General features: G+C 46.6%; 1 protein-coding gene across 1 annotated transcript in view; it reads left to right on the forward strand.

The window, feature by feature from the left end:
• The window catches only part of POMT2 (protein O-mannosyltransferase 2), a 47,673-nt gene that overhangs the window by 23,701 nt on the left and 3,319 nt on the right, over nt 1-20,653 (forward strand). The window contains exons 9-20 of the mRNA XM_023184869.1: nt 1,932-2,041; nt 7,313-7,379; nt 9,867-9,936; nt 11,879-11,957; nt 13,353-13,504; nt 13,944-14,035; nt 15,106-15,182; nt 18,533-18,604; nt 18,907-18,966; nt 19,059-19,164; nt 20,125-20,265; nt 20,441-20,555. Coding sequence (XP_023040637.1) covers nt 1,932-2,041; nt 7,313-7,379; nt 9,867-9,936; nt 11,879-11,957; nt 13,353-13,504; nt 13,944-14,035; nt 15,106-15,182; nt 18,533-18,604; nt 18,907-18,966; nt 19,059-19,164; nt 20,125-20,265; nt 20,441-20,555 — 1,141 coding nt within the window. The remainder of the gene's footprint in view (nt 1-1,931; nt 2,042-7,312; nt 7,380-9,866; nt 9,937-11,878; nt 11,958-13,352; nt 13,505-13,943; nt 14,036-15,105; nt 15,183-18,532; nt 18,605-18,906; nt 18,967-19,058; nt 19,165-20,124; nt 20,266-20,440; nt 20,556-20,653) is intronic.

Here is a 20,653-nt window from a genome sequence, read left to right on the forward strand (position 1 = left end):
GGTTGAGGGCATCAGAGGCACATGATGTGGGTTGCCTTGGAGTCAGGCCCTAGAAGGATGTGTGGCTTTCAACAGATAGAGGAGAGGGCATCTCAGACAGGAGGGATGACATGATCAAAGCCAAGGACAGAGTAAAACTCAAGGCACAGGTTATATGCAGAAAACTACTGGAAGATAAATGTGAAAAGTTAGGTTGGGCCCAGACTATGAGGGTTTGAGGTGTCTGGATGAGGTATTTGACTTCTTCAAACAGGCCATGGAGACCTAGTGGAGGTCTTTGAGCAGCCAGGAGGCCCGGAAGGCTGTGCTGTAGGGAGATGACATGGGTGGGACAGTCGAGGCTGGCTGGGGAGGGGACAGGATTGGAGGCAGGAGAAGCCCTCTGGGAAGCTATTGCAGGGACCTGAGCTGGACATGGTGGGGCAGCCACAGGGTAAGGCAGATGGGTGTATGTAAAGGAGATCTGGATACAGCAAGAGAGGAAGAAAGATGTCACTAAGGACTTGAGTGCAGGTGATTGCTTCCCGGAGGCAGAGACTGTGTCTTACTCATTTTAGTCTTTCCAGGGCTTTGCACAGTGCCTAAAATACAGCTGACTCTCCCAGGCTGAGAAGAATGAGAAATAGGGAAGCAGGAGAAGAAGTTGGGCTGGAAGAGCAGATACTGAATTCCACACTAGAGGGCTTGACAGTGAGCTGCTTGGGGAAATTGGTGCCATGGGGCCAGTGGGCTTTGGGGCTGATGTTTTCAAAGGAGGAATCAGCCAAGTAAAAGGATAATTGATGCTGTAGCAGTAGCTGTGATTTGTAAGGAAACTGTAGAAAGAGGAAAAGAAGAGGGCTGAGGTCAGGTCACTGGGGAATGCAAGCAGAGGAGGAATTAGGAGAGGAGGCTGCAGACGAACAGCCCTTGAGGGAGCGTGTGATCAAGAAGCGGGAACAGAGAGCATTTCAAGAAATAAAGGTGGTCAGCCGTGTGTAGAGCTGCCGAGGTTGGCCTGCCTGAGAACTCAGAAGAACACAACTGTGGAGTTTAGCAAATTCCTGCTCATTATTTAAAGGCCTAGCTCAGCTGTCATCTCTTCGATCAAATCGTCCTCTCTTTACTCCTTGGGAGAGAATTTGCCCTGTTCCGAGTTCCCCCCACTCCCACTGTGTGACACATCGGCATGCCTTTGTGGGGCACTTGTCCACCGTCCTGTACTTGTCAGTGTGTGAAGCCGTCTTCCTTGTAGACAGCGCTCTTCCAGGGCCACAGGCAGGCCTCCTCCACCTTTGGATCCACTGTGTAATCAATACGTTCTTCTGGTCCACTGAATGAACCAAGAAAAACAGGAGCAGGTCATGCCAGCGGATTGGAAGAGGGGCAATATTAAGGAAAACAGGCTTCTCAATAACTCAGGACCTATAGGAGGAGGGGATGCTCCTGGGAAGTGGTTTTCTGTTTTTTTTTTTTTTTAATTCAGGGTAAAACAAAACACCATTGAACAGTTATTTCATATGGTACTAGATTAAAAAGGCACAAAAGAATATAGAGTGAAAAAAACAGTTTGTCAAAATGTTGTATCTTGGAGAATGTTCCAGGCAAAGACAGAAAATGCTTCTTCCTTCTTTATTCCATTGAATCCATGTAGAGACCTTGAGAAGGACAAGTTGTTTTTCGTCTTTGCTGTTATACATAGTGCTTTGATAATGACAGTGTTAACACCAGCTTCTTCTGAAGTCCTCAGGAGGGAGGGGAGTAAGTGGGCCCTGTAGTGAACTCTGTCTTGAGTCGGCTCCATGGGAGTGCAAAGGCAGCTGGGCTTCAGTCCAGGGCCCAGGGGAGTCTCACAGAGTTAGTGAGCCCTGTGGCTTCCGAGGCTCCTCGCAGGCAGGGGCAGCCTCTAGCACTGTGGCAGCTCACCCCTCTGCTGTCTCCCTTCCTCCCAGACCTGGCCTACGGCTCTGTGATCACTGTGAAGAACCTCCGGATGGCCATCGGCTATCTGCACTCCCACAGGCACCTCTACCCCGAGGGCATTGGTGCCCGTCAGCAGCAGGTCAGTGAGCCTTTTGTGCACTTGTACGGCAGCAATGCTGTTCACCCTAACAGTTCGCTCTCTTGCCTCCTGTCCTTTGCTTATCCCATTCCCCCTGCTTGAAACATTCTTCCTAGCCCTGCACACTTCTCTGTCCTCTGGCTAACCCCAGGCATCAGCATAGGTGATCTTCAGTGACCACCGTGTCCCACCTCTCCATGGTACTGGGTGGGGTGCCCCTCTGATGAGAAGCTTGGTGGCACCTTCCACATGCCTACGTGGTAAACCTTCTCATATTGAACTGTGCGTGCTTACTTCCTGCCGTCTCTTTGGTACTTGATTGCTAGCTCCTGGAAGGCTCAGTTGCCTAGCGCAGTGCCTGCAATGGGATGGGTGATGAGTAAAGTGTGGTAGTTATGAACACAGACCTGGGAACCAGACTAGGTAATCTGGGTGTGAAGCCTGCTTTCATATAGAGTGTCACTTTGGACAAATTCATCTTCTTGTGCTTCAGTATCCTCTTCTTTTTTTTTTTTTTTTTGAGACAGAGTTTCGCTCTGTCACCCAGGCTGGAGTGCGGTGGCGGGATCTTGGCTCACTGCAAGCTCCGCCTCCCGGGTTCACGCCATTCTTCTGTCTCAGCCTCCTGAGTAGTTGGGACTACAGGCGCCCGCCACCATGCCCAGCTAATTTTTTTGTATTTTTAGTAGAGACGGGGTTTCACCGTGTTAGCCAGGGTGATCTTGATCTCCTGACCTCGTGATCTGCCCGCCTTGGCCTCCCAAAGTACTGGGATTACAGGCGTGAGCCACCGCACCCGGCCTGTATCCTCTTCTTTAAGTTGGGGAAAATAAGTAGTACCTCTCTCCATCATAGGGCAGTTGTGAGGATTAAATGAGATAACAATGTGAAGTGTTTATGAGAGATTAGCCATGTGAGTATCATCTGAATGAGTGAACGACGCTGTGAAGGAGTGTTCGTGTGGCTGCAGTGTATGGTGCCTGAGAGGGAGAAGCAGGATGCTGAAGAGGTTGGTGGGGCCATATTGGGGAGAGGCCTGTGTTATAGTAGATTTGACTTTGCTCCGTAGACATTAGGGAGGCAATAAAAATTATTATGATTATGATTAGATCTCTAGTTTAGAAAGGTAACTTTAGTGGGAATGTGATAGCTCACAAGGAACCAGTTTGGAGGCAATAATTATGACAAAGGACAGTGAACAGAGGCAAAAAGCATGGAATCTTTACAAAGATTTGTACTTTGCAAAAAGTTGTGCCTCTCCAAATGCTTTGTTTTTATTTCCCTTTTAGTTGCTAGAAAGTGACCCAGGGTGTATTAGTTCGATTTCACGCTGCTGATAAAGACATATCCGAGACTGGGCAATTTACAAAAAAAGAGATTTAATTGGACTTACAGTTCCACATGGCTAGGGAGGCCTCACAACCCTGGTGGAAGGCAAGGAGGAGCAAGTCACATCTTATGTGGATGGCGGCAGCCAAAGAGAGAGCTTGTGCAGAGAAAATCCTGTTTTTAAAACCATCAGATCTCTGGCCAGGTGCAGTGGCTTACGCCTGTAATCACAGCACTTTGGGAGGCTGAGGTGGGCGGATCACATTAGGTCAGGAGTTTGAGACCAGCCTGGCCAATACGGTGAAACCCCATCTCTCCTAAAAATACAAAAAAATTACCCAGGCTTGGTGGCACCCGCCAGTAATCCCAGCTACTCAGGAGACTGAGGCAGGAGAATCACTTGAACCAGGCAGGTGGAGGTTGCAGTGAGCTAAGATTGCACCACTGCACTCTAGCCCGGGTGAAAGAGCAAGACTGTGTCTCAAAAAAATAAAAAAATAAAACCATCAGATCTCGTGAGATCCATTCACTACCACAAGAACAGCACGGAAAAGACCTGGCCTCATGATTCAGTCATTTCCCACTGGGTCCCTCCCACAACACATGGGAATTATGGGAGCTACAAGATGAAAATGGGTGGGGACATAGAGCCAAACCATATTACAGGGTATTGGGTTTTAGTGTCAGTTTCTTATCCTTAATTCTCCATTCATGTCTGACCCAGTGGTTTTCAGCCCTGGCTGCACTTAAAATCAATGGAGAGATTTTTAAAAATTCTGATGCCTAGACTCCACTGCAGAGATGATGATTTCATTGATCTAGGATGAGGCCCATGCATTTTGCATTTTTGGTTTGGTTTTAAGCTGTCCAGATGATTCTAAGTCATGTACACCCAGGGCAGAGACAACTAGCTGTACTGTGTTCTCATGTGGTGATAAATTGCTGCAGGTGTCATGTAGAAGACACTACAGTTACAGACGTGGTGACCAGAACATCTACACTGCTCAAAGGGAGAGAAAGGCCAAACTCTGAAAGGCTCTGTTAAGCTAGTGTTACGTACTCAGAGCCCATGTGTAGAGGTGTGAAGCGTGATAGTGGTATAGGGAAAGTGCATAGGGCCAAGGGACAAAAGTGTCTGGCTTTGTCATTGACCAGATCACTTAGCCTTTCAGCCTGTTTCCTCATCTGTAAACTGAGGGGATTGGACTAAATAATTATCTCCAGTGGCCCTTCCTGCCCTGCAGTTTAATGTCTTGTTAACAGGTCTAGGTCTCTATTTTAGAATGTTTTTAAAGCATAGCATTTATAAAATTGGAAAATATAGAAAAGTATGAAAAAGAAAACAAAAACGACATGTAATCCCAGAAGATTAAGTGTTTATCTAAATGTTTTAACGTACAACATTCCGCTAAATTGGATACCTGTGTTCTTCGGAAATCTCATGGTATAAAAATCTCCGTTGTCAAAACAAACATTTCAATGGGAAAAGGGGCCATGGACTGTACTCATGATAAAGAAATAATTTTTCTTGGAGGAATTTTAATCGTAATTGCTGTTGTAAAACAGACACACAAAGACTGCTCTGCTACCACACATCTACACAGAGTACACACATGAGCATCATAGAACCTTAACTTCCTTGAGCAAATCCAGGCTGGATGGATGATATCGAACTTTTTCTCAGGAATGTAGAATTCATTTTAATTTCTTTATGAGCACCAAAACTTTTTAGCTTCTTGTATATCCTTAATACCATTATCCCTACGTTTTTTTTTTTTTTTTTTTTTTTTCTGAGGAATGAAGCAAATACCACTCAAAAGAAGCAGCCATAATGCAGGCAAAATAATTTTTCCCCTCAATGCTAATTCTGAATCTTGTTGTGAGTACAGTCATGCATCGGGGGGCTACCATCTGAGAAATAGGTCATTAGGTGATTTGATCATTGGGTCAACATCGTAGTATGTACTTACACAAACCTAGGTGGTACAGCCTGCCACACACCTAAGCTACATAGTATAGTTGATTGCTCCTAGACTACAAACCTGTATAGCATGTTACTGTACTGAACACTGCAGGCAGTTGGAACACAGTGGAACACAATGGTAAGTATTTGTATTAACTTAAACATATCTAAACATGGAAATGTTATAGTAAAAATATGGTATTATAATCTTATGGGACAACCATCATATATGCAGTTTGTTGTTGACCAAAATGTCTTTATGTGGCATATGACTGTAAATTGGTCATATTTTGTCCAGTTGGGGTTATAAAAACTCATTTGTAAGAGTTCTCTACTTGTTTACATAATTGGCATAATTGGATGTGTCTAGTCTCTATCCTAGGAGCATTTATTTAGCTGCCCTGGTTTGAATTCTGTCTCCCCAACTCATAAGCTGTATGACCTTGAGCAAATTACTTAACTTCAGTTTCCTTGTAATTAATGTGGGGATAACCATACTACGGCATAGAGCTGTAATGATGGTTCAATGAGAGAAGACTTGCCCAGCTGGGAGCGGTGGCTCACGCCTGTAATCCCAGCACTGTGGGAGGCCGAGGTGGGCAGATCTTGTACAAGGTCAGGAGATCGAGGCCATCCTGGCTAACACGGCAAAACCCCATCTCTACTGAAAAAAAAAAAAAAAAAAAAAATCAGCTGGGCACAGTGGCTCATGCTTGTAATCCCAGCACTTTGGGAGGCCAAGGTGGGCAGATCACAAGGTCAGGAGATTGAGACCATCCTGGTTAACACAGTGAAACCCCATCTCTACTAAAAGTACAAAACATTAGCCAGGCGTGGTGGCGGGCGCCTGTAGTCCCAGCTACTCAGGAGGCTGAGGCAGGAGAATGACATGAACCTGGGAGGCAGAGCTTGCAGTGAGCCAAGATCGTGCCACTGTACTCCAGCCTAGGCGACAGGGCGAGACTCCATCTCAAAAACCAAAAAAAAAAAGACTTGCCCAATGCTTAGAACAGTGCCTGGTAATAAATGGTAGCCATTTTCAGCATCAGCATTTCATGAGTCTTTTCCTATGTTGCTAAAAAAATGCTCTGAAACATTTTTTATGGCCGTATAATATTCTATCCCAGGACATACTATCATGTTAACTATTTTTCTGTTACTAGACAATCATACTGTTTCCAGATTTTTTTTGTACAAAATGTGAGTTAAATTCTAGGACAGGATATCTGTGGAGCTTTTTAGTTTCGTTTGGCCACGTTATAGAAAATATAATAGCATGAATTTTTCATTTAGAAAGTTTGAGGCATGATCTGAATTACTTTTTTTTTCCTAGATGGAGTCTTGCTCTGTTGCCCAGGCTGTAGTGCGGTGGTGTGATCTTGGCTCACTGCAACCTCCACCTCCTGGGTTCAAGCGATTCTCTTGCTTTAACCTCCCGAGTAGTTGGGATTACAGGCGCATACCACGCCCGGCTAATTTTTGTATTTTTAGTGAAGACGGGGTTTTACCATGTTGGCCAGGCTGATCTCAAACTCCTGACCTCAGGTGATATGCCCACCCCAGCTTCTCAAAGTGCTGGGATTACAGGCATGAGCCACCACGCCCAGCTTTAATTACTTTGAAAATGCACTTAAATCTTCATTCTGTTTTTGTGCTGAAGTCGGTTATATAAGGCCTCATGGTTCCTCCCTCTAGAAGGCTGGATAGAACTTTTAGGACAAGATGCAGAAAGATACAAAGACACAAAAAGGCTCTTGTGGGACGAGGCCTCTAAATGCAGAAGGAAGGAGAGAATTTCACTCACCAATGCTACATCTGAGCCCCATTGGGAAACATGGCCCCTCCGGTTGGTGGCTGGGGATTCTGAAATTGGCTTAAGCAATGTTGGTTTGATGTTGATTGTTCTTGGCCAGCTGTGCTGATAGTGATGATATTCTCCCTCCTGCCTCCTCTTCCCTCCGCCCCCACCCCCCACCCAGGTCACCACCTATTTGCACAAGGACTACAACAACCTGTGGATTATCAAGAAACATAACACAAATTCAGGTAATGTGGTCAGAGACTGATGCTTCTTGTGCTGTTACTCTCTCTGAGCCCTCCTTAAGATTTCTCATGCCTGCAAAAGAATGATCCTGAGATGGGCTTTGCTAACCATCTTTGACATCTTTTCTTATCTCAATTATCCTTTTGATTATTATTTATTAAGCACCTACTGTGTTCCAAGCACTGTTGATGGCATAGAGGATAAGCATTGAGCAAAACAAGTAAGAACTTGCTCTTAGAGCTGTCATTTTGAAGACAGATAGCAGAGCCCAGATTTAATCCAAGTAGAGGTTACTTGAGCATGCCACTGGGGGCTGGTGAGTGGCCCCAGCTGAGGGCACCTGGCTGCTGCTCTCATTTCTGACATAGAGCACACCAAACATTGCACACTGTAGCATGTGGTGCAGCTCAAGTTGTCTTGATAAGATAGAATTCTGCCCACTGCTCAGCCCTGGCCTGAGTCAGTCAGTTGGAGATCTGAGGGGCTACTAGTCCTGTGACTGGAATTTGTCTAGACTAATTCCTGGGCTGTAACTCAATGCCTGCTGATCTGTGCCCAACTGGCCTGGGTGAAGTAACTCTGCAGCACACCTATCAGGCTCTCAGGGCTTTATGACAAGAGTAAGAGCTGGAGCCAGATCTTCCTTTCTTTGGTCAGACAGCTAGCTACCTGCAGGCTGTGCCTCTGCTGCAGCTGAGAAGAGAACAGAGGGCATCTTCCACTCACCTTCCGAGCCTGTCATCTCTGCTGACGGTCTTGTGCCACAGGTATCTCTGTGACTCCTCAGCAAATCCCACCTGGCTTAGCCTATCCCAGCTTAGCTGCTCCTGGGCCTTTGTGGAGAAATGGGCAGCTACTCACCTAAATCCACCTCCTGTTATTGCCATGTAGGCTAGAAACGTGGTGTGTAAAACCACTTTGCATTCTGCTCCTTAGTAGGATAAATTATGACACCATTGGGCAGAGTCTGTTTCTATACCTTTGTAATGGATATTGATTGATTCAGCAGGCCAAATGTGAGTGTTCTATCACAGTGAGGAGTTACGAGGGAAGACCAGTTTTACTTCCATTGTGTGGTCATGAACCAAGTCTTTGACATTCCTAGTCTGTTATTCCATTGTAACTTCTGAGTTAAGATGGTTGCATTTCATCGAAGTGATTAAGGATTTTGTGGGAGCTTTATAGACTAGGGTCTTTGTGTTCTTGATGGCTATAAATGCCCCTCCCCACCAAATGCATATGAAATAAAGCCTCCCTCCCTATTGACTTATTTGATTTGTCATCTTGCTAATTAATGCTTTTAAGAGACCCTAACAGGCAGCATGGAAATGGGCATCTTTTCAGTTGAGTTCTCTGATTCTCTCGAGAGCCAGTGATCTGCACTGGCAAATTTATCTTTCCTGACCTTGATCTATTTATAGTGTGTTGGTATCTCACTGTTTGGGACAGAAATTTGCAAGGATCCATTCTGTGTTGCTATGATTACTGCCAGCTCCTTTTCCATGTCATCACCTTTCTAGATCCTGATTGGTCTTGACTTTGAGATGATACAGAAGTAGTCCCTTAATCATTTCATCATTCTTTGCCTCACATTTAGCAAGTTTATTGCCAAAGACAAGATACTCGCTGGCACAATTGTCAGGGTTTATTTGATTTTGAGGAGAGTTGGGCAAGTGGTCATTTGTATGGAATTACTTTTTAGAAGACTTTTATTACTACTCAAGTCTTATTATTTAGCTTCCCAGCTTAAGCTCCAGTGGGGCTTTAGCGCCTATTGGGTAAAGGCCACGTTCCCGCCTGGAATATGCAGTCTGGCCACACTCGTTCATCACCTCATCTGTTCCCACGCTCCCCCACCCCACCCACCCTTACAGTATGAAACCCATTTGCTATTCATCAAAGGAGTTTTTCTTCTTCTTCTTCTTCTTCTTCTTCTTTTTTTTTTTTTTTGGAGACAAAGTCTTGCACTGTCACCCAGGCTGGAATATAATGACACAATCTCGGCTCACTGCAACCTCCGCCTCCCGGGTTCAAGCAATTCTCCTGCCTCAGCCTCTCGAGTAGCTGGGACTACAGGTGTGCGCCACCACGCCTGGCTATTTTTTGTATTTTTAGTAGAGATGGGGTTTTACCATGTTGGCCAGACTTGTCTCAAATTCCTGGCCTCAGGTGATCTGCCCACCTCAGTCTCCCAAAGGGCTAGGATTACAGGCGTGAGCCACTGTGCCCGGCCAGAAGTTTTCTTCTTTCACACTTCTAGTGCCTTTCCCCCACTTGTCCACCTGACAAAATCCTCCCTTTCCTTTAGGAGTTTTTTGAAGCATTGTCTCTGGGACAGCCTTTTAGGGGTCCTTCCTGTCTGGTCTGAGAGTACCTGGTTATACCTCTAGCAGATACCACACGGTACTGTAACCCTTTACCAGTCGGCCCTTGATTAATACTAGCCTGGTAAGTGATTTTGGATATCAATGCTTGTTTATTTTTGGCAGATCCCCTAGACCCTTCCTTCCCAGTGGAGTTTGTGAGACATGGAGACATTATTCGACTAGAACACAAAGAGTAAGTCTATTTGCAGTTTGGATAAATAAATGGTATGGGCACCAAGGGGAGGCAGTTATTTTAAGTATTAAACAGAAGTTAGATTTTGATAAGGCTCTGGTCAATGGAGCAAGGCTGCAGTGCGAGAATAGGAGAAGCATTTTATGAAGGTGATGAAATTGCAGGCCAGCCTTTGCCCCTGCCTACTGGGGACCTTTCAGTTTCCCATTTCCTAGAGGAAAATTTGAGTTGCCCAAAGCTGCTGCTGCTTTTTTTTTTTTTGAGACAGAGTCTCATTGTGTTATCCAGGCTGGCCTCAGAGTCCTGGGCTCAAGCGATCCTCCCGCTTCAGCCTCTCAAATGGTTGCTATTACAGGCGTGAGTCATCACACCCGGCTCCCAAAGCTTCTTCTTAAGTGGCTGCCTTTAGAAAGACGTAGGAGTCTGTTTCTGAGAATATGGCAAGCTAGCTTATTTAACCAGTGTTCTCACTGAAAATGACTAAAAATGCTGGAATAATATAAAGACTTTTAAGAGCATAAAAAGGCTGACAAGATATTAAAGAGTTACCAGGCCAAAACCTAAGTGAAATGAGGAATCCAGAGAAATAAGTGAGACACTGAAGCCACTTTTGCTTTGATCCCACAATCTTGACTTTTGGCTGCCTCTTGAGAGAAGAGGTTTTAAAGTCAAACCTCTAGGCTCACCCAAAGTGGTAAATTTATTAAGTTATCCTTCCCCGTATTTGGAACCCCCAAAGGCTTGGGGTAAGGGTAAATCTGCCCTTTGCACCTGTGCCCAGGAAGAATTACTTTAGGACCCAGCTAACTGTTGGGGGTTGGGTGGTGAACTGTCCTTAGTTCCTGAGAAGTTGGAACTACCATTTGAACTTGGGGGCTCACATGAACTTGGGGCTCAAATTCATGTCACCTAGAGGATCTCAGAATCTCCAAGCCATGAATTTAAATGAACATGATCCTAGATTGGTCATGTCTCCTAGGTGCATGGCTAAAAGCAAATGTAAGCCCTCTTTGGGGAAAGACATTGTCATTTGTTCCCATAAATAGTTTCTTAGTGACAATAGTACACGCCCAAAAGTAACAAAGCACACAAGAAAATAGGGCACTGTGTGCGAGAACGAGCTGAAACGACAGAGAGCAGGAGCAGCCCCGTAAACATCTCATAGGCTGGAATTATCGGATACAAATTTTTAAAAATCAAGGGGGTGTGTGTGTGTGTGTGTGTGTGTGTGTGTGTGTGTGTAGAGAGAGAGAAAGAAGCAATTAGCTGTGGTTTTTTTTCTGAGTCAGCTGGATTTTGAATACTTAAAATTTTTATTTTATTAAATAAATTTCATTTTGTCATTAATAAAAATTTATTGTAATTAAATTTTACTTTTGCAAATTTTCACAAATTTTATAATGAACATTTATTACTCGTTCCAGATAAAAGTGAGAGTTGTTACATAAAACTAAATAAATAAAAGCTAAATTAAACCCCTCTCATCCTCCACAGATGTCTACTTAAAAAACCTGGTGATGGGAGCAGAAAGAGTAAGGGGCAGTGAGGAGGTTACCTAGCTCAGGCCATGCAGATTACAAGTTTTAATTTTTCCTCTCCTCAAACCTGCCTCCTAAGTCAGGCAAGCTAAGCGCTTCAAAGCTACTAAATGTGTGAAAGTCGCCCCCCACCTCCCTGCCAGCACCTAAAGTTAGCCCCTTTCTTGGCATGCCGTCCAGTGCTCCTACCATCTGTCTCTCCCGCTTTGGGCTCATCTCTTCTCCAGTTCTCACGATATTTCTTGAGAGTAAATAGGAAACAAGTTCCTGATATGTTGGATTTAATAGTTCAGATTCTAATTTTTCTTATCCTGACAGATGACTCTGAACATCCTTGGTAAAAGAAGAAATGTTGCACATCTTCTTTCTATAGGATAATGACACTTCTCTTTTCTAACTTCTAGAACTTCCCGGAACTTGCACAGTCACTATCATGAGGCCCCCCTGACCCGGAAGCACTATCAGGTCACCGGCTATGGCATAGTAAGTAAGCAACGGGGGTGTGAGCAGGATGTAAAAAGTTATGGGCCTTGGCTTAGGGTTGTGTGGTGGGATATCTCCTCCCCAGAATTCTGGAATGTTCCTGAGGATAAGAGGCTGCACAGGGAGTCTCTTAACATTTGGGAGCTTTTTGGCTAGGCTTGCTGTGGGAAAAGCAGCCTATGAAGTCTGTTTGTCTCCATCTCTCTCCTCACATAATAACCATGCCATTTACATGTTCTGATACTTAATAAATATCAAATATGAATACTATTTGGATCTCTTTTTTTTTTTTTTTTGAGACGGAGTCTCGCTCTGTGGCCCGGGCTGGAGTGCAGTGGCCGGATCTCAGCTCACTGCAAGCTCCGCCTCCCGGGTTTGCGCCATTCTCCTGCCTCAGCGTCCCGAGTAGCTGGGACTACAGGTGCCCGCCACCTCGTCCAGCTAGTTTTTTTTTTGTATTTTTTAGTAGAGACAGGGTTTCACTGTGTTAGCCAGGATGGTCTCGATCTCCTGACCTCGTGATCCGCCCGTCTTGGCCTCCCAAAGTGCTGGGATTACAGGCTTGAGCCACCGCGCCCGGCGCCCTATTTGGATCTCTTTTAAAATCACCTTGGACATAGAAAACAAGGACCCACAATATGGCCCCCAACGAACATGTATGTTTCTCTTTTGCCAGATCCCAAATTCTCATTAGCTTTAAGTATCACTCCCTTGTTCTGCAGCTTTTGTATTTTACTACCTCAAAGAGATGCAGCTAACAGAGTAAAAGCTCTATGAGTACTTATGGCTTTGGGAGTAACTGAAGACAAAAACCACTAGTGGAAAACTGTATAGATTCTGGCCTTCAGGTGGATTTCCCAGCCCTCTTTCTGTTTGCTCATCCCACATTGTGCTAGGTCAAGACTGTGAACGTTCTCATCTTCTTTGTGGGCATCTTCTGAGAAGAATTAGACATACACGTCTTAATTTCCAAAATGCGATAGCCAGGCCAGACCTTTCTGGCTTAGATGAGTGAGTACCTAGATGGCCAAGGTAATGGATGCAAATGGCCCAGATCTGTTTCTGTTGGCTCAGAGTGATGTCTTGAGTTTGACTGAAGGGCAAAGACATCTATTTAGAACTTGAACTCTAGTTCTATGAAGTGAAGAGTTGGACTTCTGGTTCCAGGGGTCATACTACTGTGTTTTGGTTGTAATAGTGAGTTTTGGGACAATGCCAGTCACCTGGGATATTTCTTTGGCCTTCTTGTAACCTCGCCCATCTCTATCATTGAGCCCGATTTGGTCTTTGATCTTCATAACATGGTGGCATCTGAAGGTGGCCATTTCCCTTTCTGACATATTTTCTCTGAAGTCCCCTCACTTTCTTTGTATTTTTTCTTGGCTTTTGTGGCAGAACGGAACAGGGGACTCAAATGATTTCTGGCGGATTGAGGTTGTAAACAGAAAATTTGGAAACCGGATCAAAGTGCTGAGAAGTCGAATTCGCCTCATCCATTTGGTCACAGGTTGTGTCCTGGGCTCCTCGGGAAAGGTTCTGCCCAAGTGGTAAGTCTCTAGGGTTTTGCTGTCCCAATCAAGGGTCCTGATTTTCTTTTCACTCTACAAGGAGTATGCCAGAAGCTTTCGTTTTCTTGTGTTCGCCTCCTGTCTGCTTGTTCTTAGTGGCAGATGGAGGGAGAGCAGGCATCGGGTGTATTATGGAGCACAGAACTCCAGGGAAGCTTTGGTGTTTTATGTGTTCTGATAGTTCAACATTTTCGCATCTGGCTGGTGCTAATAACTCTCTGAGTCTATGTCTCTTTCAAAAATGGGACTACTGTATGCTGGACTATCCTAGGATAGTTGTCCAACATGGAACATGAAGAAATAATGGCCACCAGGTGGAAAAGAGAAGGAGCCTGTGGATTTAAGAGCAGAAGACAGTGCCGCTCTCTGGTGGATTTCAGGTCTTCTGAGAGACATCTGTGACTTCTGCTTTTCACAGGGGCTGGGAGCAGTTGGAAGTTACTTGCACCCCATACCTGAAAGAAACCCTCAACTCCATCTGGAATGTGGAGGACCACATCAATCCCAAGTGTGAGTGAGGTCACTTTCTGGGCTGGCTCTGGAGGGAAACATGTATAAGAAACCCTCATCTTAGAAAAGTAAGCGTTTGTAGACTCTGCTATGCCTTCAACTTGCTGCTGTTTGTTCCTTGTGAACACTCTCTCTCTGGAGTTGTCTGTACCTACATAGCATACTCCTTTCCTTCTCATCTACTCCCTCCGTAAACTCCTCTCTCTAAAGTGGCCAGTGGCCATCTGCAGGTCCATCTGTCTCGTCTTCCTCTGGGCTCCTCTCTCCCCTGCACCATGGGCACCTCCCCAGCCTCCAGGCTTGGAGCAAGCTGGTACTTTCCCTTTATGCCTCAGTGTAGAGTCGCTCCCCCGCCCCCCACATATCCAGCCAACGCTTTTATAGAAAGTGACAAGCACAACCCTGATCTGTGCCCCACATCTCTACACCCAAGCTCCGATTTGATATTTCCGCTGCATTGTCAGCTTCAACTCAGTAAGTATTTGGATTCATCATCTGTTTTCCTAAACTACCCACCTCAAGCTTATGTGTGCCTTCATTTTGTTCTTCCCACCCAATCTAGCCAAACCCACTAATCAACTAATTCAACAACTCTTGTATCAGGTATGCCAGGTACCATGTGGGGCCCTGTGGACATATTGGTGAGGAGACAGACTTGGTCCCTGTCCCGACAGCAACTGCTCCAGGGGTCCAGAATGATTCATTCCTCATTCCCAGGCCCTTCAAAGGGCCACAGTGCCTGGGGGCTGTGCAGCTGTCCCTTATGCCTAATAGGAGAGCAGCATTTGAGCCAGTACCGCAGTGAAAAGTGATGGTGCTGAGAGCTGTCGGAGTACCAAGCAGGTGAAGCCTCCTTGTCTATCTCCTTTGCATTTCTCAGAATGCCTGATGAGTTCTTCATACAGCTAAGTAAATGATCAAGAATTGGGCCAAGCTTTCTTCTGTCTCTTCAACAGTTGTCAACTTGTCAGCAAGGCTGCACTTGTATTCTGGTGGGAATGCGGATACCAGGGACAGACTGAGGAGAGAATGTATGACAAAGGCTTTTCTCCTGCCTTTTTTTCCCCTAGTGCCAAACATCAGCCTGAATGTGCTGCAGCCCAGTTTTCCTGAGATCTTGCTAGAATCCCACATGGTCATGATCCGGGTATGTGTCCCCTTCTCATTTCATGGCATCTCTAAGAGCTTTTGGGCAGCCATGAATTTGGATCACAAGTCAATGCCATGCTACAGATCCATTTCCCCTTGTGGAGGAATTTGAAAGCGTCTTCACTACGGCTTTCCGTGATCCTCAAAGGCATTTCCCTCACCACAGAATGAGGATGGTGGTGATGTTGATGATACCAGTGAATGCTTGTACAGCTCGTGTGCCAGGCATTACGCGAAGCACTGTACAGTTATCAACTCATCTGATACTTACTACAATCATGTGGAGATTGCTGTCATTCCCAGTTACAGGAGAGGGAACTGAGGTACAGAGAGGTCGGGGAACTTGCCCAGGATCACGCAGCTAAGTGTAGGAGGGAGATCCAGCCCTCAGAGCCAGGCTGGTAGGCTTTTACAGTTACTGCTAGTTACCACTACACTCCTCCACCTCTAAGTGATCTGTGAATCTGTCCAAGTGGCAGAGCCCCTGAAAATCATAGTTCTCTTGGTTGAAGATCCTGAGATACTGATATTCGTTCCATCATACGAACTCAGGATCAGTTAGAATGGATAGCTAATTTGAGTGTGTTGTTTACATGCAGCATGAAATCCCAGCCACGAGCCCACTCATATTCCTGGACAGAAACTGCTTAGGCGGGGCATGGTTGATTCTTTTTTAAGATTTTCGAAGACATTGTTTGTGCTGTCTATCATTAGTAGCTGACAGCAGTTGTAGCATCAAAGGTTTAAGAAAAATTCAGAGAAGAAATCTTTAAATTGAGAAAATTCTACTCACTAGCTTAAATTTTCCCCGGCTGTCATCCTGCTGTTTAGTGGAAGAGCCCCTTATTCTGGCTTATGGAAAACCTGTGTTCTGCAGGAATAATGTTTAAGAATCACTATCTCAAGCCAGCTCTGTGATTATCCGTCTACCCACAGCATTGCAGGGAGGTGGAGCGCTTGTTATTTTTCCCCTGGTAAGCCATTGTCAAGTGGACTTTCCTGGAAGTGATTATGTAAGCAGTACTCAGGAAATATAGTTGACTTATTTCACCAGATTAAATTTTTAAAATTCAAATTTTGTCATTTTTGCACATTGGGAGGTGATGAGTTGACATTAAGCATCTCTGGGTCACTTCCTCTCTGACTCTCTGCTTGTAGCTGTCACTGTGGCCTGACGGCTTAGCTCTTTTGAACATGTGCCTGTCAGTCAGAATATCATTCTGGACCTGGGTCAAATTTTAAGACTAAATCTAGGAGTTTCATTTTGTCTTTCATTATCTAAGAAGTAGAGTCAGAGAAGAAAAGGGAAATAGGAGAGCTTTCTTATTCGGCCAACAAAGAGTCAGGGAGGGGAGAGAGATGAAAACACTGAGTCCAGACTACAGAAACTGCAGGGCCAGGGCTCTTCTGCCGGCTGAGTAGTGGCCCGGGACCTGGAGGAGAAGGCCGCCTTGCCTGGTGCAGTTGCAGGAATGAGCCCATCCAGATTTCAGCCATAGAGAACAACTTACAAGTACATATGCCTGTGATGGTTGCAGATTTTTCTTTCCTGTCTCTCTCAGTTTAGCAACAGAGCAGGATTTCTCAGAGTTTAATGTAGTGAATAAGATTCCCTTGGCTTGGTACAGTTCTGGCTGGAGTCCTTGGGTTTGGAACCAAACTGTACAATGTGAAGGAATTGGTTTCCCTCAGCAACTGCTCCAGGGGTCCAGAATCATTCATTCCTCATTCCCAGGTCCTTCAAAGAGCCACAGTGACTCAGGGACTATGCAGCTGTCCCCTTTGTGTCTGATGCCCCCAGTGCACTTTTGACCTTGGAGGCACAACCTCTCCATCATGCAGAGGCCTGTAAACTCTTCCCAGCCCCTTGATGAACTGGATTCCTAAGGCACTGGGTGGCAGTCCACTGAACTTTCTGATCTTTCTTAGGCTATACCAGTGGTTCTCAGTTGAGGGCGATTTTGCCTCTCGGGACTTTTGGCTATGTCTGGAGAAATTTTTGGCTGGGAAACTGAGGGGCTGAGGGTAGGAGTGCTACTGGCATTCAGTGAGTGGAGGCCAGGAATGCTAAACACTCTATAATGCACAGGACAGTCTTCACAACAAAGACTCTTCCAGCTCGAAGTGTCGGGAGTGCTGAGGTGGAGAAGCTCCGGCCTAAGTCATGGCAGCTGACTCCTCTTCTGGGGAAATGCCTTTTCAGTCTGTCCCAGTGATGAGGCTGACCCCAGTCCTAGTGGTTAAAATCCCGGATCCTGACGCTACTCCTTCCTGTTTTAGCAAAGACCTGGTTTGCCCTGTAGAGACAGGTTAGCAGATGTTCTTGGCTGCTGGATTAGGGAGGCTGTGTCTGGGTCCTTCAAAGCATGCATTGGGGTTGATTTCTCTCCCAGTAGATGAAATGTGTTCTTGGAGGGGGAAAAAAAAAAAATCTTATTTTTTATGTATGAAGCACAAGTGAGATGTACAGTATAAAGTATTAAAATGTCATGGAGGATGTTTAGGGAAAAACTTGTCTAGAAACGCTCCTGGTAGAGGGGCAGTAGTGGGAAAAAATGGTGGAGAAACACTAGGCTAAAGTAACCTCTTCCAAGTCTAGGCATGCATGAGAGTTTCCGCTTTTCTGTTTGAAATTGGCCCCTGAAGGGAACAAATAAATAAGCCTTATTTTAAAAAAATTTTTTTAAATTTTTTTTTGAGACTGAGTCTTGGTCTTTTTGCCCAGGTTGGAATGCAATGGTGTGATCTCAGCTCACTGCAACCTCCACCTCTCGGGTTCAAGTGATTCTCCTGCTTCAGCCTCCTGAGTGGCTGGGATTACAGGCACCCAGCACTACGCTCAGCTAATTTTTTGTATTTTTTAGTAAAGATGGGGTTTCACCATGTTGGCCAGGCTGGTGTCGAACTCCTGACCTCAGGTGGTCCACCCACCTCAGCCTCCCAAAGTGCTGGGATTACAGGCATGAGCCACTGCGCCTGGCAGTAAGCCTCATTTTATATCCCCTCTCCCATCATTTTCACACCTTGTCCTTGGCTTGGCAGATGGGTATATATTTTGTACCCATTGGAACAATTTCCTCATTCCCCTTTCCCTTCTTTTTCCCTAGCGTAGAGGGTTGGAATGGACCCGTTATGGGAAATGGAGGCTTGTTTGGGAGAAGTAAAGCAATTGTTGTAGGCAGGCAGACAGTGGCTGCAAATGATCCCTGATTCTTCTCTGCAAGGGAAGGGAAGAAGAGAAGGTTCTGCTCGGTGCTTGGCCCTGTATCAGAGAAACCTGGGCCTCACATTTCTGTCAACCCTCCAGATCTCTGTCTTGACTAGCTTTTCTTTGCTACCTTCATGCAGGGGAACAGTGGCCTCAAACCCAAGGACAATGAGTTCACATCCAAACCCTGGCACTGGCCTATCAACTATCAGGTAGGATCCGAGGCTGGGGCTCCTCCCAGGAAATGGAGCCAAGAACGAGACCAGGGAGACCGGTGGAGGTGGGGGTGGGTGTGCTAGGGCAGGCAGATCCTGGGATGGGTTGGCCAGAGGCAGGGCTCTGTTTTCTGCCCTAATTCTGACCCTGCCTTCCCAGAGAGCTCATGTAGAATTTGCATAGCCTGAGCCTCATGTCCAGCCTCCCTATCTGTGAAGGAAGACCATCTTCCTTCCCCTAGTGGGTGTGGCCAGGGATGGGCTGGACCTGGGTCAGCAGGGTGATCTCCGTTCCACAGGGCCTACGCTTCTCAGGGATCAATGACACAGACTTCCGAGTCTATTTGCTTGGCAACCCGGTGAGTGCCTAAACATTCCTGGCTCAGGCCCTGGAGCACTTGCCCATGGAGAGTGGCTGCGTTCTCATCTGCCCGTTCCCATTTCTGCACAGGTGGTTTGGTGGCTGAATCTGTTGAGCATCGCCCTCTACCTCCTCTCAGGGAGCATCATTGCTATAGCCATACAGAGAGGGGCACAGCTGCCAGCGGAGGTTGCAGGTCAGGTCCCCTGGGGCTCTCCCTCCCCTGACCTGGTGGTGGCAGAGTGCCTGCACCCCTGGGGAGGGCCGGCTGCCTGCTGATGGGCCATCCTTTACGTTTACCACCCCACACCTTCCCTTATCCTTTGCTTTTGAAAGCTAACGACCCCCAAGTACCCAGTGCTGTGTTAAACACTTTACTTCCTCCCAACAACCCTAGAGCGTTGGCTATTATGACCCCCATTTTATGGATTAGGAAACCAAGGAACCAAGAGATTAAGAAACTTGCCCCAGGACATACAGCTAGTAAGTGATAGAGCTGAGGCTCAAACCCGTGCAGTCTGACTCCACCGCCTCACTTTTAGCCCCATGCTATGTACACAGCTGCCCATCTTTTCTCTTCTGTCACCTCCTTGTTCCACGGCCCTGTCCTCTCTGGGCTAGAGAGGAGCCTCCAGGGTTATTGGGTTCCCATCCCAGTGCTGTTCTTGGTAACTTTGGCTGCCAGACCGTGGGCCACAGCATCTGAGACAGTCACACAGGCCCTTTTGCCTCTGCAGCTGTCTGTCTGAGCAGTCATAGTCCCAGACACCCCCTCACTCCATCCTTACCTGTGACCTCACCTTAGCACTTGTCTGCCACTGCGAAGATCTGTGTGGCAGCAAAGATGTGGGAGGTGGAAGTAGGGAGTGAAGCTGTCTGCAGGTGTAGAGGGGTTTCTTTAGAGGCTGGGCTGCCTCCTGCTGGTGCTTGGTGCACCTGCCATTGGTACCCAGGCCTCACTAGGCTGGACCCTGACCAGAGTTCTCGAGCCCCAGCTTCTCTCTTCTTCCAGTTTCTATAGCGTGGTTTGGGTTGGTCCAATGAGGTGATGTGACATATTCAAGGTCACACAGCAAGGAAGGGGCAGAGCTGGACCAGAGCCTGGAATCTCTGCCCACTCCTTGTCTTCTGACCGGGCTGTGCTGCTTGGGCCCAGGGTTGTCCCAGGTCCTGCTGCGAGGAGGCGGCCAGGTCCTGCTCGGCTGGACACTCCATTACTTCCCGTTCTTCCTGATGGGCCGGGTCCTCTACTTCCACCACTACTTCCCAGCCATGCTCTTCTCAAGCATGTTGACAGGTCAGTGCCACCCACCTGGACTTGGGAGACAGAGAAGGTGGAGGGGAGCCACTGTGGGGCAGCAGTGCTGGGAATGACTCTCTGCTCCTTGACTTGGAGTGGCTCCTTCTTCTGTAGCCCAGAAGTCATCCCCTGCCTGGCTGACTCCAGGTTTCTCTCCTCTCCTCTGCTCTAGGCATTCTGTGGGACACCGTCCTGCGGCTCTGTGCCTGGGGCTTGGCCTCTTGGCCCCTGGCAAGAGGCATACACGTGGTGGGAATCCTGAGCCTGCTCCTGGGAACCGCCTACAGGTGAGCATCCCTGAACCTCACATGCCCTCCCAGTGTGGGCTCAGTGGTGCCTCAGCCCTGATGCATTCGAGAATCCCCTGTGGTGCTTTCAACAGCAC

Source organism: Piliocolobus tephrosceles, chromosome 6 (genome assembly GCF_002776525.5).
Source record: "Piliocolobus tephrosceles isolate RC106 chromosome 6, ASM277652v3, whole genome shotgun sequence".
Taxonomy (NCBI): domain Eukaryota; kingdom Metazoa; phylum Chordata; class Mammalia; order Primates; family Cercopithecidae; genus Piliocolobus; species Piliocolobus tephrosceles.